This window comes from Mirounga angustirostris, unplaced genomic scaffold (genome assembly GCF_029215605.1).
Source record: "Mirounga angustirostris isolate CCGP_5_RB_7025 unplaced genomic scaffold, mMirAng1.0.hap1 SCAF_5, whole genome shotgun sequence".
In the NCBI taxonomy this organism is placed as follows: Eukaryota; Metazoa; Chordata; class Mammalia; order Carnivora; family Phocidae; genus Mirounga; species Mirounga angustirostris.
In genome coordinates, this window is record NW_026991713.1 from 26887141 (window position 1) to 26907126 (window position 19986).

A 19986-nucleotide genomic window follows, 5' to 3' on the forward strand; every position below is an offset into this window, starting at 1 on the left:
ACAGACGAACGGATGAATGAATGGGCTGCGCCCGCGGCTGGGCCTCTCTTACGTCGCCCACTGGCGCAGGCGGGGCCGCGGAAGAGGCCTGCGGGGCGTCGGCCGCGTAATCCCACCGTCGCGCGGCGGGCTCGGCCACGAGCGCCAGGGCTCCGCGCCGCCTCGCGTCTCCTCCCCCAAGTCCCTGCCCCGCCGGGGCTCGTCACTTCCGCCACCCCCAGGCCGGGGCTGGGGCGGAGAACGCGGGGGAGGGGGCCAGGTCCTAGGGAAGCCCGCCCGCGCACGGGCAGGGACTACATTTCCCGAGGGGCCTCGGCGGCGGCGGCGGCGGCGCCGGCAGCGGCGGCGGCGGCGGGCGCGGCAACGTCCCCCGGAAGTGGAGCCCTGGACTTCCACTCGTGCGTGAGGCGAGCGGAGCCGGAGTCGAGACCAGAGGCCGAACTCGGGATCTGACAAGATGGCTGGGCTGCCCCGCAGGATTATCAAGGTAACCGCCCAGGCCAACCCCCGGCTCTGCGCTTTGCTCTTGGCGGCTTGGCAGACCGCGCGGCGCGGCTCCTCCCTTCCTCGGGCCCCCGGCCCGCGCTGGGAGGCCCCAGGCCAGCGCGGAGAGGGTCTGGCTGTGGCGGCGAGGGAAGTCAGGCGCTGGGGAGGGGGCTCGAGAGAGACTTCCGGCCGCGGTGGGGCAGCCAGGCGGCGGGGACCGGGGGCTTCCCTGTGGCCGCCCTGCGGGCGGGGAAGGCCTGGCCTGCACCCTGGCGGAGGGTGGGGCCGCGGGGTTGCGGGGTTCTAGTCTTGGGCGCGGGCCGGCGCGGGCCCCCGCGGCCTCTCAGACCACCCGGGAGGAGGCCGCGGGCGCGCGCGAATCGTGGCGGGGCCCGGACTCAGGGCGGGAGTTGTGGCCCGACACAGCCCCTCGGCCCTGGAGCCTTCTTTCGGGCCGGGCGGGAGCGCGGGGGAGCGGAAGCCCCGGGTTCAGAATGAATGAACCAGGAGCGTGATGCCGGGCGGGGCCCTGTGCCCCAGGAGGCGGCTCCGGGAGGGCCGCGCGTCCTGCAGCCGTAGGCACATGCTCGCCGCAGGCTGCGGGAGTCGAGGGACACGAGGCTGCGCGCCCCTCTGCCCTCGCTTTCGTTATCTCCTCTTTTAAATACGTTTCCGCTCGTTATCTCTGTGAAGTGATTTTACTCTGGTTGGCAAACTCTTTGAGAGCGGTTTCTGCTCAGAGGAAATAGTTTAACACAACATGGGGGGGGAGGGGCAGAGCAGGTATGGGGGACTTGGTGAAATCCTTTGCCTCTCGATTTTATGCACTTTAATGTTTGAACTGTTCCAATACATATGGAACTATGAAAAATGGACATATTGGTTTTGTAAATCCTTTACATAATATCAGGTCCTCAGATGTACGGTATTTCTTGCAGTACATAAAAGCAAAACGTTGAAATTTCTTGTCATTTTTAATGAAAATTTTAGTTGAACTTCTGTGTTCCTTAATATGCGAGTTAAAGTGACTAAATTGCAGCATCATTTCCTTTATATAACCTGGTGAACGTGTATTTAGCTTGTTCTGAAGTTTGAGGGGAGATGCATACTAAATTCAAGATCTTTTAATGGGTGACGTATTGTGCAGTGTTTCGTGCAACTTAAATATATCTGAGATGGGGGGATGTCTCTGACCTAGAGTTGCTTGATTTGGAGAAATAAGACTTTTTTTTTTTTTAAAGATTTTATTTATTTGAGAGAGACAGCAAGAGAGGGAACACAAGCAGGGGGAGTGGGAGAGGGAGAAGCAGGCTTCCCGCTGAGCAGGGAGCCCGGTACGGGTCTCGATCCCATGACCCTGGGATCATGACCCGAGCCAAAGGCAGACGCTTAACGATTGAGCCACCCAGGCGCCCCGAAATAAGACTTTTTATAAGGTAGAAATTCTTAGAAATTAGAGAAGTAGCATAGATTGTCATTGTGTGCTGCAGTCTAATGTGAACTTTCATGGTGCAAAATTGTATTATGGATTTGTCTCAGACTCTGTCCAAGGCAGTTAAATTGCTGTATGCGTTGGATGGTCCTTACAATGTGGTTTTCCTCACATGACCCTGAATACGTAATGAACTGAAGATTTAACATTTTTTCCAGTTTTGCTTGATTCTGGACACACTCTGCGGTAATATGAAAGCCTTGGATGGAAAAATAAATTCTGTGAAACCTTCTTTAATAAAGTTACAGAAATGATTTATGGCAGTGAATTGAAGTCCTCATAATTCAGTTTTTTTGGCACACAATTTAGTTTACACTAGGTATTTTCATTTTACTATTTTAACCAATACAGTGATAATTCATAAATGTGGTCTTAATTTTACAGTATCTTGTTGATAGCACCTCTTTAATAAAAGGTGACTTCATTTGGGTTTTATCTTAGAAAAGTTAGGTGGTTTTACTTTAATGGTCATTTATAGCTTAGCTTAAAAGAACTGTTTTCTCCAATCCCTAGGAAAGATTACAAGACTATAATGTGTTTTCTAGTGCTTACCATTGTATTATGTATATTTTCCCATTATCAGTGAAAAAAATTTTTTTTAAGATTTGTTTATTTGAGAGAATGTGTGCGGAATGAGTGGGGGGAGGGGCAGAGGGAGACACTCTCAAGCAGTTTCCCTGCTGAGCATGGAGTCCCAGACTGGGCTCGATCCCAAGACCCGTAAGATCATGACCTGAGCCGAAACCAAGAGTTGGATGCTCAACCTACTGAGCAACACGGTATCGGAAAATGTTTGTTTTTTAATCAGAATTTTTAAAAAGTTTGCCTCTTTTTTGTCATCCGCAATACAGGATTCTATGTGGAATATGCTGGTGGTGGTGGTGCAGGGTAGGTAGCTGTACTGTCCTGAACTGTAGGAACACACCGTCTTTCATTGGACAGCTGTTAATAGGATGCTGTTTACCTCCAACTGGTCATTATTTACATTTGCAAAATTCTTTTTTTTTTTTTTTTTTAAGATTTTATTTTTAAGTAATCTCTACACCCAACGTGGAGCTTGAATCCACAACCCTGACAACAAGAGTCGCATGCTCCACTAACTGAGCCAGCCAGGGGCTCCTGCATTTACAAAAGTCTTATACCATTTAATACTTGTAGATCTTGATCTTGTGAAGTAGACTACCTTTATAGTCTAGAAACCCATTCAAATGACTTTCTTAGGGCCTTAAAACTGGCAAGGGACAGAACTTGGATCTTGACCCAGTGTGACCTTCCCCTGCCTCTTGTTATTATGAGATGACAATGTATGTAAATATACTTTGATAACTTTAATTAACTATACAGATATAAGATGATTTTTTTGAATTACTATTCACTCATTTCCTGTCCTACTCAGATTCCCATATACAGTCCACTAGCAAATTCCCTAGGGCATCAACTTTCAAAATATATTCTTTTTTTTTTTTTTTTTTTAAAGATTTATTTATTTATTTGAGAGAGCGAGAATGAGAGAGAGAGAGCATGAGAGGGGGGAGGGTCAGAGGGAGAAGCAGACTCCCTGCCGAGCAGGGAGCCGGATGCGGGACTCAATCCAGGGACTCCAGGATCATGACCTGAGCCGAAGGCAGTCGCTTAACCAACTGAGCCACCCAGGCGCCCCAAAATATATTCTTAATCAGCTACATTTACCCATCTCTCTGAAACCACTGTTCAATTCCATCATTTGTTGCCTAGCCTACTGTATTAGTCTCCTAAGCAGCAGCTAGTGTTACTTTCTAAAAATATAGATCATATCACTCCCCTTCTCAACTCTACAAAGGTTCTCCATCACACTTAGAATAAAATCTTGACTTTTTCCCCCCGTAGTTACAAGGCCTTCCTTGCATCTGCCTACCTCTGAGGTCATCTCCTGCATGTCTGTCCTTGGGTCACTCTACTGTAACCACAATGTTGCTTTGCTCAGTCTGAACAATAAGAGGCTAAGTTTGTTCCAGTCACAGGGCTTTCCTTCTGTTTACTACATTACCTGTTTTGGCGTATCGTTCAGTTCTTGGCTCACATGTCATCCTCAGAGAGGTCTACCTTAATAATCCCAAAACACAGTTTTCCTCTCCCCCTCCCTTAGAGTTCCTCATTATCCCCATATTTCCTCCTCTCCTCTCTATAGCACTTATCACTATTTGAAGTTATATTATTTATTCTTTATCTCTGCGCCTACTAAAGCTCCACGAAGGCAGGGATTCTTAGATGACTTGGGCATTGCTCTAATCCCTAGAGGATGTAGTGTAATAGGCACTGAAATATTGAATGAATGAATGAATGTGCTTCAATCTTTGGAAGGAAGTTTTAGGAGAGTTATTCTATATCATAATTTGACGTTATTGCTTAGTAGATTTCTATCTAAATCAATGTCTGAGCTAAAAGTTAATCTCTGAGCCAAAAGTTAATCTCTAATTCATTAAAAAATCAATTTTTTATTTAGTCTAATAGGAAATACATGGAGTGCAGCATTTGAAAGGTTCTAACAGGTACATGGAGAAAGTTAAAGACTCTCTCATCTGCCCTTCAGCATTCCACTTGCCTGCCCAGACAACCATAATTTTTACTGTGTATTCTTCCAGAAAGACCAAAGAGATTTAGTATGTATATTTAGGCCTATTCCCCTCCTCCTGATGCAAATACTTTAATCTCCTCGCCCCCCACCAATCTATCTTTAAAAAAATTTTTTTTTAAAGATTTTATTTATTTGAGAGCGAGAGAATGAGAGACAGCATGAGAGCAAGGAGGATCAGAGGGAGAAGCTGACTCCCTGCTAAGCAGGGAGCCCCATGTGGGATTCGATCCTGGGACACCAGGATCATGACCTGAGCCGAAGGCAGTCGCTTAACCAACTGAGCCACCCAGGCGCCCTGCCCCCACCAATATATCTTTGAGGCGACTCATTTTTTTTTTTTTTAAAGATTTTATTTATTTATTTGAGACAGAGAGAATGAGAGACAGAGAGCATGAGAGGGAGGAGGGTCAGAGGGAGAAGCAGACTCCCCGCCGAGCAGGGAGCCCAATGCGGGACTCGATCCCGGGACTCCAGGATCATGACCTGAGCCGAAGGCAGTCGCTTAACCAACTGAGCCACCCAGGCGCCCCATGAGGCGACTCATTTTTAAAGGGGTTCTTTGTGGAACCATGTAGTTAGACCTTAATTTAACCAATTGTTTATTGCTGATTTATTTATTTATTTATTTTTAAGATTTTATTTATTTATTTGCAAGAGAGAGAATGAGAGAGAGAGAGCACGAGAGGGAGGAGGGTCAGAGGGAGAAGCAGACTCCCCGCTGAGCAGGGAGCCCGATGCGGGACTCGATCCCCGGACTCCAGGATCATGACCTGAGCTGAAGGCGGTCGCTTAACTGACTGAGCCACACAGACGCCCCTGTTTATTGCTGATTTAGATTGTCTCTAAAATTTGCTATACAAAATGCTGTGATGAATGGTTTTATAGTTAGTGGTATTTTGCACAAGTGTGAGTTACATTGAATCTTGGCAGTTCTTTGTTTTGCTAGAATTTTAGAATTTGCTTTTTTCTCTCTTCTCCTCGGCCAGAACTCTTTTAGTCTCTAAAAGTGACTGAGCAATTAAAGCTTAAAATCACGTAGGTTAAAAGAAACTAAAATAAGAAGTTCTTCCTAATCGGTTCCTCATAAAGAATTAGAGTTACTTTGGGAGAAGATAAATGAGATCTGTAGTTGTGGCCTTGGTCAATAATTTATTTAAGATTTACAGTTTAGGGGCGCCTGGGTGGCTCAGTTGTTAAGCGTCTGCCTTTGGCTCGGGTCATGATCCCAGAGTCCTGGGATCGAGCCCCACATCAGGATCCCTGCTTGTCAGGAAGCCTGCTTCTCCCTCTCCCTCTCCCTCTCCCACTCCCACTCCCCCTGCTTGTGTTCCCTCTCTCGCTATGTCTCTCTCTGTCAAATACATAAATAAAATCTTAAAAAAAAAAAAGATTTACAGTTTACATGTTACTTTAACAGAATGATGTTCTTTTGTCTTCTCAAAGTTAATCGTGAAGACAGTAAAATACAGCTTTGAGAACAATAGTTAACCTACTCAAGGAGTTGACTTATTTGATTAAAACCTGGCAAACCAACCTGCTCAGAATAGATTTTCACCAGTCTTTCCTAGAATTTATTTTTCTGTTTGGTAAAAACTCATAATGGTCTGACTCAGCATTGAACTTGAGTTCTATATACTTTTTACTTTAATAATTGTAATTTTTAAAAATACAATATCACTTTTTTCCTATCACTATTTAAAAGCCATTCATTTGATATCTGTTCTAGTACATAAGGTAGTTTTTAGTGAGAAAAGTGATTCAGATAACTGGCTCTATTTTTGAGCCTTGAAAGTCTGACCAATAATTTTTTCCCATTTATTTTTTATTTATTTTAAGATTTTATTTATTCGTTTGAGAGAGATACGGAGAGAGAGCATGAGCAGGGGGGAGACAGAGGGAGAGGGAGAAGCAGGCTCCCCGCCGAGCAGAAAGCCCGATGCGGGGCTCAATCCCAGCACCCTGGCATCATGACTTGAGCCGAAGGCAGACGCCCAACCATCTGAGCCACCCAGGCGCCCCAATTTTTTCCCATTTAAAAAAAGGCATGAAAATCTAACATGTTGAGGATGGACTTGTTATATGTAGTTAAAACATCCTTAGGAAACTGATAAACTCTTATAGTAAAAACTTGACCAGAAACATTATGGTTCTTGTCTCTTTTGGTTGTTGTCCCAGTTTAAGAATTTTCTGTTAAGAATTTTTTTGGGTCACCTGGGTGGCTCAGTTGGTTAAGCGTCTGACTCTTGATCTCACCTCAGGTCATGATCTCAGAGTTTTGAGATCAAGCCCTGCTTCCAGCTCCATGCTCAGTGGGGCATCTGCTTGAGATTCTGTCCTTCACTCTCCCCCTCCCTCCCTTCATGGTCTCTCTCTCTCTTCAAATAAATCTTAAAAAAACACAAAACTTTTTTTTGACCATTCTAGAATAATAAACCATATTTTTTGTATATGACTTCTGGGGATTCAGGTTCTTGACAGGCTTATTTGTGAATCCTCTTTGTCTCCATGGATTCCAAGTTAAGAATCCCTGGACTGGGGCACCTGGGTGGCTCAGTTGTTGAGCGTCTGCCTTCGGCTCAGGTCATGGTCCCAGGGTCCTGGGATCGAGCCCCACATGGGGCTCCCTGCTCCACGGGATGCCTGCTTCTCCCTCTCCCACTCCCCCTGCTTGTGTTCCCTCTCTCGCTGTGTTTCTCTCTGTCAAATAAATAAATAAAATCTTTAAAAAAAAAAAAAAAAGAATCCCTGGACTACTTTTGGTAGTGATTACATTTTCAGGTTATAGGGCGCGTGGGTGGCTGAGTTGTTAAGCATCTGCCTTTGGCTGGGGTCATGATCCCAGGGTCCTGGGATCGAGTCCCACATCGGGCTCCCTGCTCGGCAGGAAGCCTGCTTCTCCCACTCCCACTCCCCCTGCTTGTGTTCCCTCTCTCGCTGTCTTTCTCTCTCTGTCAAATGAAGTCTTTAAAAAAATTTTTTTTTCAGGTTATAAGGATACTGTTTAATTTACTGCCTAATGTTTTGATTATGAAATGTGGGCATAATTGAAAGTAAATTAAAAAAAGCAGTTGAATGTTTTTTTTTAAGCTTCTCTGTGTCAAGCACTTTCTTTAGTCCAGGTTGATCAACTCTCACATTAGAATTGAGTTTTGTCAAAATATCAAACACTTCTGACTATCTACCATTCTATGTAACTATGGCATCAGAGATAATATGCATTCGCTTTGGTGGCGCCTGGGTGGCTCAGTTGGTTAAGCGACTGCCTTCAGCTCAGGTCATGATCCTGGAGTCCCTGGATCGAGTCCCACATCGGGCTCCCTGCTCAGCAGGGAGTCTGCTTCTCCCTCTGACCCTCCTCCCTCTCATGCTCTCTGTCTCTCATTGTCTCTCTCGCAAATAAATAAAATCTTAAAAAAAAAAAAAAAATTAAAAAAAAATATGCATTCGCTTTGCAGAAGTTCTAAATTTTTTCCACACTGTGACCACTTATAGCTATAGAATTTTATACATTAGAGGATGCCCATCTTTTTCCTTCTCTGATGAGTCTGTAGGCCAAAGAATTTGGATGATTAGGATTCTGCTGCAAGTTGGTAACTTTGCTTTTTTCCCTATACTCTGTAGGATGGTTTACTTGTGTGAAAATGATTTTAAGAAGCAAATAAGTTGTACTACAGATTGAGGTAGTATGGATTGTGAACATACATTTAAATCTGTTACTGTGAGTAATAGATGTTTATGCACTAGAGAAATAAATACCAGAAACAAGGGAATGAGGACAGCATTCACTGGGGGCTTTGGGCATTACAATTGTAGTCATCAGTTTTGATGTAGGTGCCTAATTATTATATAATTTTACTTTCTAAAAACAAAGTAGATCTGAAAGGCATATGTAGTAATTTTATATCAAGAAATATTCCTTTTTTGTATGAAACATGTGTTAGACTGTTATTTTATTATACAGTTGAAATTTTCTTTGCAAATGTATATGAAAGACATCAGCATGGATATATAAATTAGGAGATGGAATAATAGGGAATCAGTTAACGTCCCTTGAAATCTTAGCAACTTCTAAAAGTGCTTAAGTATTTTTTGTTTGTTTTTGAAATGTTAAATAGTTATCTTTAATTTGTGGATTAGATAGGATGTAGGATCACCATAGTCTGAGAACTGTGGCACTAACATCTCTGGTGGCAGAAACAATTGTGTGATTGGAAGAACTGGATAACTGGTAAAAAGCCCTCAGAGGATCAACAGAAAGACTTCTTTATTAGCTATTCTTTCAAGAGCTATACCACACTATTCATGGTATTTTATGTTTTTATTTTTTTTATTTTTTTATTTTTATTTTTATTTATTTATTTTTTTAAAAGATTTTATTTATTTTTTGACAGAGAGAGAGACAGCGAGAGAGGGAACACAAGCAGGGGGAGTGGGAGAGGGAGAAGCAGGCTTCCTGCCGAGCAAGGAGCCCCATGTGGGGCTCGATCCCAGGACCCTGGGATCATGACCTGAGCCGAAGGCAGATGCTTAACGACTGAGCCACCCAGGTGCCCCGGTATTTTATGTTTTTAAAATCCTGGTTGTAGCTATTCGAAAATCCCTTAAGGATACTTAGAAATAAAAATTTTTATTATTCTGATATGGCCTGCAACTGAGATGTTTCTAAATGATTAGGGTTCAGCTATAATTTAAAGTTATTTTATTTTATTTATTGATAAATAAGTAATCTCTGTGCCCAACGTGGGGCTCAAACTCACGATCTTGATGTCAAGAGTCACATGCCCTGCTGACTGAGCCAGCCAAGGGCCCTTAAGTGCTTTTAGACATTGTTTTCAGAATCTGATGTTGATGTATTTTGCTTTTTGGCTAATCTGTTCAGATTTTCAAACTTCTTTAGTTTTCAGTATGTCTTGATCAGTAATTTGGTCTGTTTTGAGCAAATCTGTTTTTATTTTCAAAGTCTTTACAGTCTAGTGATTAAAGGCATTGTAGTCAGGAAAATACTAGAAAGAAGCATTACAGATGTTACCTTTGTGTCTTGAGACTATGGGTGCCTTTATTTACAACTTTTTAAGATTTTTAAAAATAATTCATACTAAGGAAAATGTTATTCCCATAAAGTCTCTGTGTATTTATGACCCTTAAGGACAATTGGGATTACCATCCCCTTCTCCTCTTACTATAGGGCAGGGACAAAAGTGACTTTACTAAGCTAGTAAGAGCTCAAGGCCAAATTTCATTCTTCTATGAAATTGCGATTTCTCTGCTTTTTTATTATCCCTTTTTTTGGTCCATTCTTAAGACATTTTCAGTTCAAATAAATGGACATTTACTGGATGCATAATATGTCTTTAGCACTAAGCCTGGTGAACAAGAAGTGCATCACTATCTAAGGGAAAACTCAGTCATGAAACAAGAAATTAAAGTGAGGTGTGTTATGAGAAAAGATACACATGGGATTTACCATAGTCTGAGGATGAAGGATAGTAAGGTTGTGGGAATGTTTTTAAAGTTGAAGGAGGGAGGGGCGCCTGAGTGGCTAGTCGGTTAAGCCGCTGCCTTCGGCTCAGGTCACAATTCCAGGGTCCTGGGATCGAGTCCCGCATTGGGCTCCCTGCTCCACGGGGATCCTGCTTCTCCTTCTCCCCCTCCCCCTGCTTGTGCTCTCTCTCTCTCTCTGTCAAATAAATAAAATCTTAAAAAAAAAACAAAGTTGAAGGAGGGAGAATGAGTTTTGGGTAGATGGAATAGCAGGTAGGAAAGCTGGAAGGAGAAAAAGAGGAAGAGAAAGAGTACACAAAAGTATACCATATTCCAGGAATCTAGTATGTGTGATGGATAGTGTCTTATGTAATTATTAGGGTCCTATCAAGAAGTATTACTGTCTAATTACTAAGTTTAGAGAGTTGGAATCAAAAACTGTTGGGCAAAGAATTTTGAATTGTTAATTGTTCAGACAGTGTATGAATCATTCACCAGAGTGTGGTGTGACAACTGTTCCTGAAGTGAGATTGGTCATACAGTTTTTATTATGTAAGATATCTTTTATTGAACACTTACTATGTGCTAGGCACTGTTCTAAGCATGTTACATGCATTAATTTATTTAATTCTGACAGCAAACCTATGATATGAATATTAATTTTAGCCCTGCGTTACAGATGTGGAAACCTGCACAGAGGGGTTAAGTGGTTGGTGGAGCTGTGATATGAACTTAGGCAATCTAAATCTATGGACAGCAGGTGCTGTAGAGGAAATGCACCAGAGCTTATTTGCCCCTAGATAATAACTGGCAGTGTTTGTATGATCATTTGGACAAATGAAGTGGAAAAGTATTTCATTGCAGAATCTAAGTGTTTAGCTTTCTTGTTTTTCATCAGAAGTCTCCTTATTGTAGTTTAATTAGAGGCTTTTGCACAAGTGAGTCCCTGTTTAGAATAGTTTCACTTAAGATGGAATGACTTTGGTCTGGGGTGGTGTATTCCTCTCTTGCCCTCCTGGATTCTTTGATTTGGGGAAGTCTGTGGTTCGGGTGACAAGGAACTAAAGAACAGCTATTCCTCTCTTTCCTGCTGTTTCTTACCAGCAAAATACATTTGAGGTATCACTGCATCAGAGCATAACCTCTCTAATGTTAATTTTTTTCCTTTTTTTTTTTTTTAAGATATTATTTATTTGGAAGAGAGAGACAGTGGGAGAGGAAACACAAGCAGGGGGAGTGGGAGAGGGAGAAGCGGGCTTCCCGCTGAGCAGGGAGCCGATGCTGAGCAGGGAGCCGGATGCAGGGCTTGTGGGATCATGACCTGAGCTGAAGGCAGACGCTTAACAACTGAGCCACTCAGGCGCCCCTCTAATGTTAATTTTAAACAAGAATTTTTTCATTCAGTAAGCCTAAAAATAGATTAGAGTTATCTTACACTCCTTTATATATTAAATGGAATTTTGGTTTTCAACCCAGGGAGGGTGTTTGTACCTGAGTTAATTTCCTCCCATTTGGAGAGAAGGACAAGTGCTTTTCCAGTATAAGTCCCCTACACGCCTGCACATGCTATAATTCTTGCTTTGGCTTTTTAGAAAAGATATTTTTCACAGTTGGAGGCACAGTGATTTATAGCTATAAAGCTTGAAATTTCTTACCCTTAGCTGTAAAAGAGCTATTCCCATTAAGTAACATTTTTTCAAATAAAGCACTCTGTCCACCCTGTCTTTATTGGTGCCCGTCAGGAAAGGGTTAAACTGAAAGTGCTGCAGGCTCCATTCAGGTTCCTGCCACTGATGTGATTAAAGATCAGTGAATTCTTGGCCAAACCTTGCCTATTTCCTACCAGAATCTTCTCCCAGTTTAATTGGGACCGCTGTTTTGGGTGGTAGGAACTAGAAGACATTTTCTGTGAACACTTGTTTATAATCTGAGTACTTAATTCATGGTTGTGCATCAGAATTATCTGTGGCATTTGTAAATTTAACATATAGCAGCCCAGCATGTTTTTTGTTATGTTTTAAGATCTCCACATGATTTTTATGTGCACCTTGCAGAAACGAAGGCCTTGGGTATGCTTGGCTTCAATGCAAAGATGGTTAGAATGTGGGGGATACAAGATACAAGTAAAATCACATAGCCAGTACCTTCTCATACATAGAAAGCAAAGGTGTCAATGGGAACACCAAAGACATGACAGTCCAGGGTGGGGAAACCCATCAAGATTGGTTTAGGGAGGGATATTTTTAGTGGGGTGACATTTGAGCTAAATTTTGAAGGGTAAGTAGAAAAGTGAGGTGTGGCGGGGGGAGTAGAATGTCATTCCAGGTTAGACATAGCAAACTCCAGGAAGATATTTGAGCAGTGCTGAAGCTGTAACATGAGTCAGCACTTCTTTGCTTGGTACACAGACACTTTAAATGCAGTCTTAATTTGAAAAAGTTTTTTTCTTCAGAAGTGTTTATGAATGTGTCATTTTGGAAATTCAGTTAATATACTAAGTATGTTATATACCAAAATAATTAATATGGATATTTTCCCCCTTCATTTTCTTTTGCTATTTCAGTCTTCAGTTTATAGATGAAATGGCTAACATCTTACTGAATATGGAAGGAAAACCTAAATGCTTCATTTATTTTTTTGAAATATAACTCACATACCATAAGATTCATCCATTTAAAATGTACAGTTCAGTGGGTTTTAATAATTCAGAAAGTTTTGCAACTATCACCACTAATTCCAGAACATTTTCATCACCCCGAAAAGAAACCCTAGACTCGTTAGCAGTCACTGTCCACCCCCCTAGTTTCTCAACCCTTGAGAACTGCTTATTTTTCTGTCTCTCTCGTTTCGTCTGTTTTGGACTTTTCATATAAATGGAATCATATAATACATGACTTTTTGTGTCTGGCTTCTTTCACTTAGCATGTTTTCAAGGTTCACATTATAGCATGTATCAGTACTTCATTCCCTTTTAAAGTTTTTAGCTCAAGTTTTCTGAGTAAATAACTTTTAAGAAATGACAATGCTGAATGAAGCAAAGCAGTAGTTTTATAAGGTAAATAGTCTGTATTGGTTCCCCAAAACTAGTCATATTTGAAACCTACATTCCTTTAGAACATTTAAGAAATATTCTTCAGCCTTGTGCACCATTATTTTAAAAAAAAATGGTCAGTGGTAGTAAATCTTTTTTTTTTTTTTTAGTGGTCGTAAATCTTTATCTTTGAAGATTGGACTTGATTGCTGGACACAGAAAATTAAGCTAATGCTGGTGAATAATGGTTAAGGATCAGCACTGACTTTTATTCTTATCTCCGGGTTTAAGGAACTTTGTGACCTTGGCCAAGTCATTTTCCCCAGGCCTCAGTTATTTCTGATTCCTGTTTTAAAATTTGATGATTATATGATTCCTTTGGGCAGAATTTGAAACAGTTAGAAAAAGCCATGTTCGCATAATCCTGGAACTGATTTTCCCTTTTGGCTTTTAAACTGGCTCTTAGGCAATTAAAAAACAAAACAAAACATAAATGCCAAGTGTTAGCATTATTCTGAAATAAATGTATACTTTTCCAGTATAACTAGTATGCAGGCCTGTATCCTATCAGCTTTGATAGTTTTAAAGCCTTTAAATGTTTATGTTCTCCTGGGGTTCAGACCTTGAACCTTTCCTCATTATATATTCTTCTGAACACCTTTATTTACTTTTACCTGGCTTCAGTCCACATTGATCAGTGATTCTAAAATCTAGTGCTGAATTTCAGGTCTCCAAATGCCTACTTTTTATCTCCGCTTAGATGTCTTGCAGACTTTTTAAAAAAAATTCTATTTTATTGTTAATCACCATACATTACATCATCAGTTTTTGATGTAGTGTTCCGTGATTCATTGTTTGCATATAACACCCAGTGCTCCATTCAGTACGTGCCCTCTTTAATACCCATCACCAGGCTAACCCATCCCCCCCCCGCCACTGTCCCCTCTGGAACTCTCAGTTTGTTTCTCAGAGTCCGTAGTCTCTTGTCTCCTGCAGACATTTTTAAATCAGCCTTTTTTTTTTTTTACAGAATGTATTCATTTTGCTGTCTCTCCTCATGAAACACTTAGTGTTTCTTCTTTATTATGTGAACATTAACCTACTTGCCTGAGATTTATTCCTTCTCTTCCCTCCCCTTGCTTCGTTTCCACATTCAGTTTGCTAGTAAGCCCCCGATGGATCCAGCCTCAGAAATGTTTCTGGCTTCTCCTAACCCATTCCTGTCTTCTTCCAGTTGTCTTTTTATGTGGGCCCTTATTCATCCTCCCTTGATTGTTTTTGCAATAATCTCAGAACTCATCTCTCTGTCTTCACTTATTGCCCACCCATCTCCCTCCCTTCCCTTCCATCACATTATTCTAAAAACATTGATGTGATCATGTGGCTCTCCACTGTATATAGGGTAAAGTTCAAACTTTTTAACTTGGCATATAAGCTGGCCTTTTTGTCTTGATTACTTCATTGGCATCTCTTTCCTCTCTCCCCTTTCTTATATAACTTCTGATAGTGATACTGCTTACCAGCCAACATGATGTATTTTCCAACTTCTGAATTATGCTGTGTTTGCCGGGAAGCATCCTTCATCACATGTGACTGTCCAGCATTCTGTGTTTTGGGTTTGTTTCCTCTACTCTCTTGGGAAAACCTTGACAGTAGTCATCTTATGTTCTTAATAACAAGTAGGTGGTGGTTTAGAATTAGAAATACTATTTTCTGTTACTTCTACAGGTTTCATGAAAAGAAAATCAGGGATAAAATATAAGTAGTTTGCTTTAAAAAATTTTTTTTTATTTGAGAGAGAGAGCACGGGGAGCTCTCGAGGTGGGGAGGGGCATGGAGGAGAGGGAGAAGCAGACTCCCAGCTGAGCAGGGAGCCTGATGTGGGGCTTGATCCCAGGACCCTGGGATCATGACCTGAACCAGAGGCGGACGCTTAACCAACTGAGCCACCCAAGTGCCCCTAAGTAATTTGCTTTATTTTCTGGGATCCTTTTAAGGCACCTTCGGAAACAGATGTTGGTTCTATTGTTAGTCATTAATTATAGTGAAAAATATGTTTAAATTTTTTTTAGACAAATACAAACTGTATATTTAAGGTGTACAACATGATGTTTTGATATGTGTATACCTTTTGAAATGATTACCAAAAACTTATATCTGTTACTTTCCATTGTTACCTTTTTTGTTGCTGTAAGGACACTTGAGATCTACTCAGCAAGTTTTAAGTATGCAATGCATTATTATTAACTGTCACATATGATACATTAGGTATATAGAACTTACTCATAACTGAAAGATTTTACTCTCTGATCAATATCTTTCCTTTTCCTCTACCTTCCAGCCTCTGTGGTAATCACTGTTCTACTGTTTGTTTGTTTTTAAAGATTCCACACATACGTGAGATCATGCATATTTGTCTTTCTGTGTTTGACTGACTTAGCATAATTTCCTTGTTGCAAATGGCAGGATTTCCTTAATTTTTAAAGCTGATGAAGAAATATTTTATTTTATTTTTTTTAAAGATTTATTTATTTATTTGAGAGAGCGAGAATGAGAGAATGAAAGAGAGAGAGTACATGAGAGGGGGGAGGGTTAGAGGGAGAAGCAGGCTCCTCGCCAAGCAGGGACCCCGATGCGGGACTCGATCCAGGGACTCCAGGATCATGACCTGAGCCGAAGGCAGTCGCTCAACCAACTGAGCCACCCAGGCGCCCTGATGAAGAAATATTTTAATATGCTTTTCATAACCATTGGAAAAATAAAATATTTGGCACTGCCTGGGTCAAAGTTTTGAGCACCATATATACTTCTTAAAAAGCCTATAGATGGTTCACACACATACGTATTAGCCTTTCTGTTTTCTACTGCTTAATTGATAATAGTGGATTAACCATAACAGGGCCATAAACAAAGGTGGAGAATTCCAATGCTGGCTCCCTTCATTGTAGGGATTACTGTAGCAGATTTTCTTGTGATAGGATGCAGCAGGACCCTGACAACCAAGAACCCAGTCCTAGTTGGTGAGCAGGCTTTCCGTTCCCTGTGCCCCACAGGTGTGTATTAAAAAATGCAGCTATTTAGGTCTACTGTCAATGAAAAAAGAAAGTAAAATTAGCATATGTTCCCTCTTAGGAGTAATCAAGTTACAGCAGTTTTAATATTCTTCGAGTGCACACATACACGTCTTTACTCCAAAGTGCTTCTTTATTTCTTGAGTTGAATCATCAGGCCAATTATGGTTATGAATTATGTGTGTTAATTTCTTAAACATTACAAGTATTTGTATGTTGAGTATCTGCTTTGTTCTTTATACTGATTATAGACAGTTCCCTCTGTTTATGGCAGACTGAAAAAATTTAATTCTTTCTGGTTGGTATATATCAGCCACTTTTATATCATAAAGTCTGTCATATAGCTTCTGTTAGGAAACAGACACATATCTTGAGAAAATGTGATTAATTGCAAAGTACAGAAATGTTACCCATTTCCCTCACTCTTCAGAGTCTTATTCTTATCTTTACTGAAAAAGCTTTGTGATGGGAGTGAGAAAGATTGAGAAGGGATATTTGTATCCTCTGGCAGGGAGATCCCAGGTATTGTCCCCTTCCTTAATCTTGTTTTCTGTAGGTTACCTTTTTCTTTAGATTCATTTGACTCCCATATATGTGAAAGTGTTGCCTCAAAGTATTACGATGCTAAGCTGTGTGCAAAATTGCTGGACCCTATATCTTTTTGTCAGGGGTACTGGAGAAGTGTGGTTTTGGAGAAGTTGGTTGTATGGTGATTGGGAGTCTTAAAAATCTTGCCACATTATGGGCAAGATTTGGGTCATTCACACTTGGGTCTGTTTGTCTTTGAGCATATTATCCGATATTTCTCTGAAGAGCATCTAGCTGTAGTCTCTTGCTTTGAAAAGTGAGGAAGGGTGGATCTTAGTTGGTATAGTGTTGGTCCTGATGTCTGTGAAACTTACATATTGATACCAGTAAAACCACTTTTTAAAAAAATTGAAGTATATTTGACGCAGTGTAACATTGGTTTCAGGTGTTACAGTGCAGTGAATTGGACAAGTTTATACCTTATGCTATGCTCACAAGTGTAGCTAGCATCTGTAACCATACAGTGCTATTTATTATAGTACTGTTGACTATATTCCCTATGCTGTACCTTTTATTTCCGTGACTTATTCATTCCATAACTGGAAGCCTGTATCTCCCATTCCTCTTCACCCATTTTGCTCATCCCCTCTGGCAACCATCAGTTTATTCTCTGTATTTATGGGTCTGTTTCTTTTTGTTTTGTTTCCTAAATTCCACATGAGTGAAATTATATTGTATTTATCTTTGTCAGTCTGACTTCACTTAACATTATGCCCTCTAGGTCCATCCATGTTGTCTAAATGGCAAGATCACATCCTTTGTAGCTGAGTAATATTCCACTATATACACAAACACAGACACACACCATATCTTCTTTTTCCATTCATCTATTGATGGATACTTGGGTTGCTTTCATATCTTGGCTATTTTATTTAATGCTACAGTAAACATAGGGATAGGGATGCATATATCTTTTCGAATTAGTGTTTTTGAGTAAACCACCCTTTGAATCCTGAATTTGATTTTAGTTGCCAGATACGGGCATTGTGTTTTCTACCTTTTCAAGTGGAAGGGTTCCCAGACATCTAGGGACCTGAGGTGCTTGCATGGGCACCCTCTGGGGTTGGCATTTCCTTAACTGGCATAACTGCCCTTCTACTTCCAGCTATCCTTTTATCTTTTGCAGAGTGGAGGGCAAGGAGCCACTTGGAGGTGTATACTAGGGGTAGTACTAGGAGGTGTGTGCAGGCAGCTAGGCTTATCCTTACTGTGGCGATTCTGTGAACATGTGGGAGCTGTCACATATATAAAGTTGTTACTTGGGTGACTGAAAGGGTGAAAAGAGAGCTTTAAAGTATTGTGGAGGTAGAATAGGAAGCAGCTACCACTTCCAAGTCTGGGAAGAAAACAGAAAAAAGATTGAAATTATTAAAATTGAGGAACTTGGGATGCAGAGCCCCATCTGGGATGCAGAACTCCGAAGAGAGTCCTGCCCTCTACAGGGACACATGACCATTAAGCTGGTGCTCTCAGTGTGGGGTAAACTGCAGATTGAATGAATGTGCTGCAGGGATGTTGGATGATGCTCACAGGCACCTCAGACAGACAAGAAACCCGGGAGAAGCACCTTCCCCCTCGTAGTCCCCCTTCAGCACCTCTCATCTGCAGGGTTTAGTGCCGAGTCCCTGGCAAAGCAGAAGTGTGGTTTGCAGAGTCCCGCCTCCAGAATCACAAAGTATAGAAGGATAAGTGAGAGACCATTACTTTACATCTGACACAGATAAAATTTCCCAGTGTAGAGGTTTTAGAGATAGAAAGCTGCCTGACCTTCTGGCCCAGCCCACGATAGATAGGGAAAAGATGTGGTAGTGTTTGGCTTGACTTCAGTCCTGCAGAATTAGGGATTTTGAGATTTTTAAAAAATGTTTTTGTTCTGGGGCACCTGGGTGGCTCAGTCATTAAGCGTCTGCCTTCGGCTCAGGTCATGATCCCAGGGACCTGGGATCGAGCCTGGCATCGGGCTCCCTGCTCGGCGGGAGGCCTGTTTCTCCCTCTCCCAGTCCCCCTGCTTGTGTTCCCTCTCTCATTGTGTCTCTCTCTGTCAAATAAATAAATAAAATCTTAAAAAAAAAAGTTTTTGTTTTGACTAAGCTTAGGGTAAGGGGACCGCTGCCACAACCCCCCCCCCCATACAGGCCATTTGTCAGGATTTTTTTTAAAGTAAGCAACATATACCATAGATAAATGCCTTTGTTCCAAATCAGTTGAATTTTTTCCCCCTCTTTTTTGGACCAACCCTCAAATCTTAGACCAGAACTGTGTGCATTCAAGCTAGGATGTTAGAGAAGAAAGTAGGCTTAGAGAAAGTACCAGAGGATACAGGCAAATTGTACGTCAGGAGTTTACCCTTGCCCCTATCCTTGGTGACTGCCTCAGTTCTGAGGACACTCCTTCATACACTATTAGAACAAATTAAGAAACATTTTCTGTTTTTAGCTCAGATGCACCTTACAGTTACAACTCTGTCATTCACCTAACATGAATGTATAGATGGGAAGCGCTGCTGGAGGCTAAGGATTCCAAGTACCAGGTGTTAAGTGTAAAAGAGCCCTGGCCTGCAGTGCGCTTCTAATCCATGTTCTGCCACTTGTGTACATTTCTGGAGGTGGTTCTGAGGCTTAAATGAAACAACAATGTGAACATTCAGGTCAGTTTTAAGGATTAATTCTTTTGTCATCACTACACCTTGGATGTATTCCAGTTCTAACTAAATTTATCTAGCTTTCTAATTCATTAGCATCTGAAAATCCCATATCCTGCTGAGGGTTTGGCCATTTAGCAGTATTTTGAGATTTTCTTTTGTCTCTGGTTCTGGGATGGTATATGCATTTAACCCAAACACACAGTTCAGCCCTTTAAGCAGTTTCCATAAAAGAATCCACTACGTAGTTACAAGCATTTTGCAAGTTACGGATGTGATGTTGATTGGGCTTCTCTTGGAGCGGTGCAGTATGGCAGCCTTCTTAAAGGGTGTTTATTGGAGAGTTAGGAGTTTAGCAGCCAATGGTCATAAGCCATCTCATTGGCTCTTGGTGTTTTTCCTCTAGGTTCTTCCCTCCTGCATTGCTCCACTGCAGCACCTCTCATCTGCAGAGTTTAGTGCGGAGTCCCTGGTCAGTGTAGCTCCTGCCTCTCAATCCCAATAAATACTCAGGTGAATAGGGGCCCTGTCTACCCAAATTAAGACCCACTCCCTGCCCTCAGCAAGCCCAAGACATACACT

The 19986-nt window shown here is 41.6% G+C and overlaps 1 protein-coding gene across 1 annotated transcript in view; it reads left to right on the forward strand.

Moving 5' to 3' along the window:
• Positions 1-241: 241 nt before the first annotated feature.
• UBE2N (ubiquitin conjugating enzyme E2 N) overlaps positions 242-19986 on the forward strand; it is a 38207-nt gene continuing 18462 nt past the window's right edge. The window contains exon 1 of the mRNA XM_045872858.3: positions 242-487. Coding sequence (XP_045728814.1) covers positions 458-487 — 30 coding nt within the window. The 5' untranslated portion in view covers positions 242-457. The remainder of the gene's footprint in view (positions 488-19986) is intronic.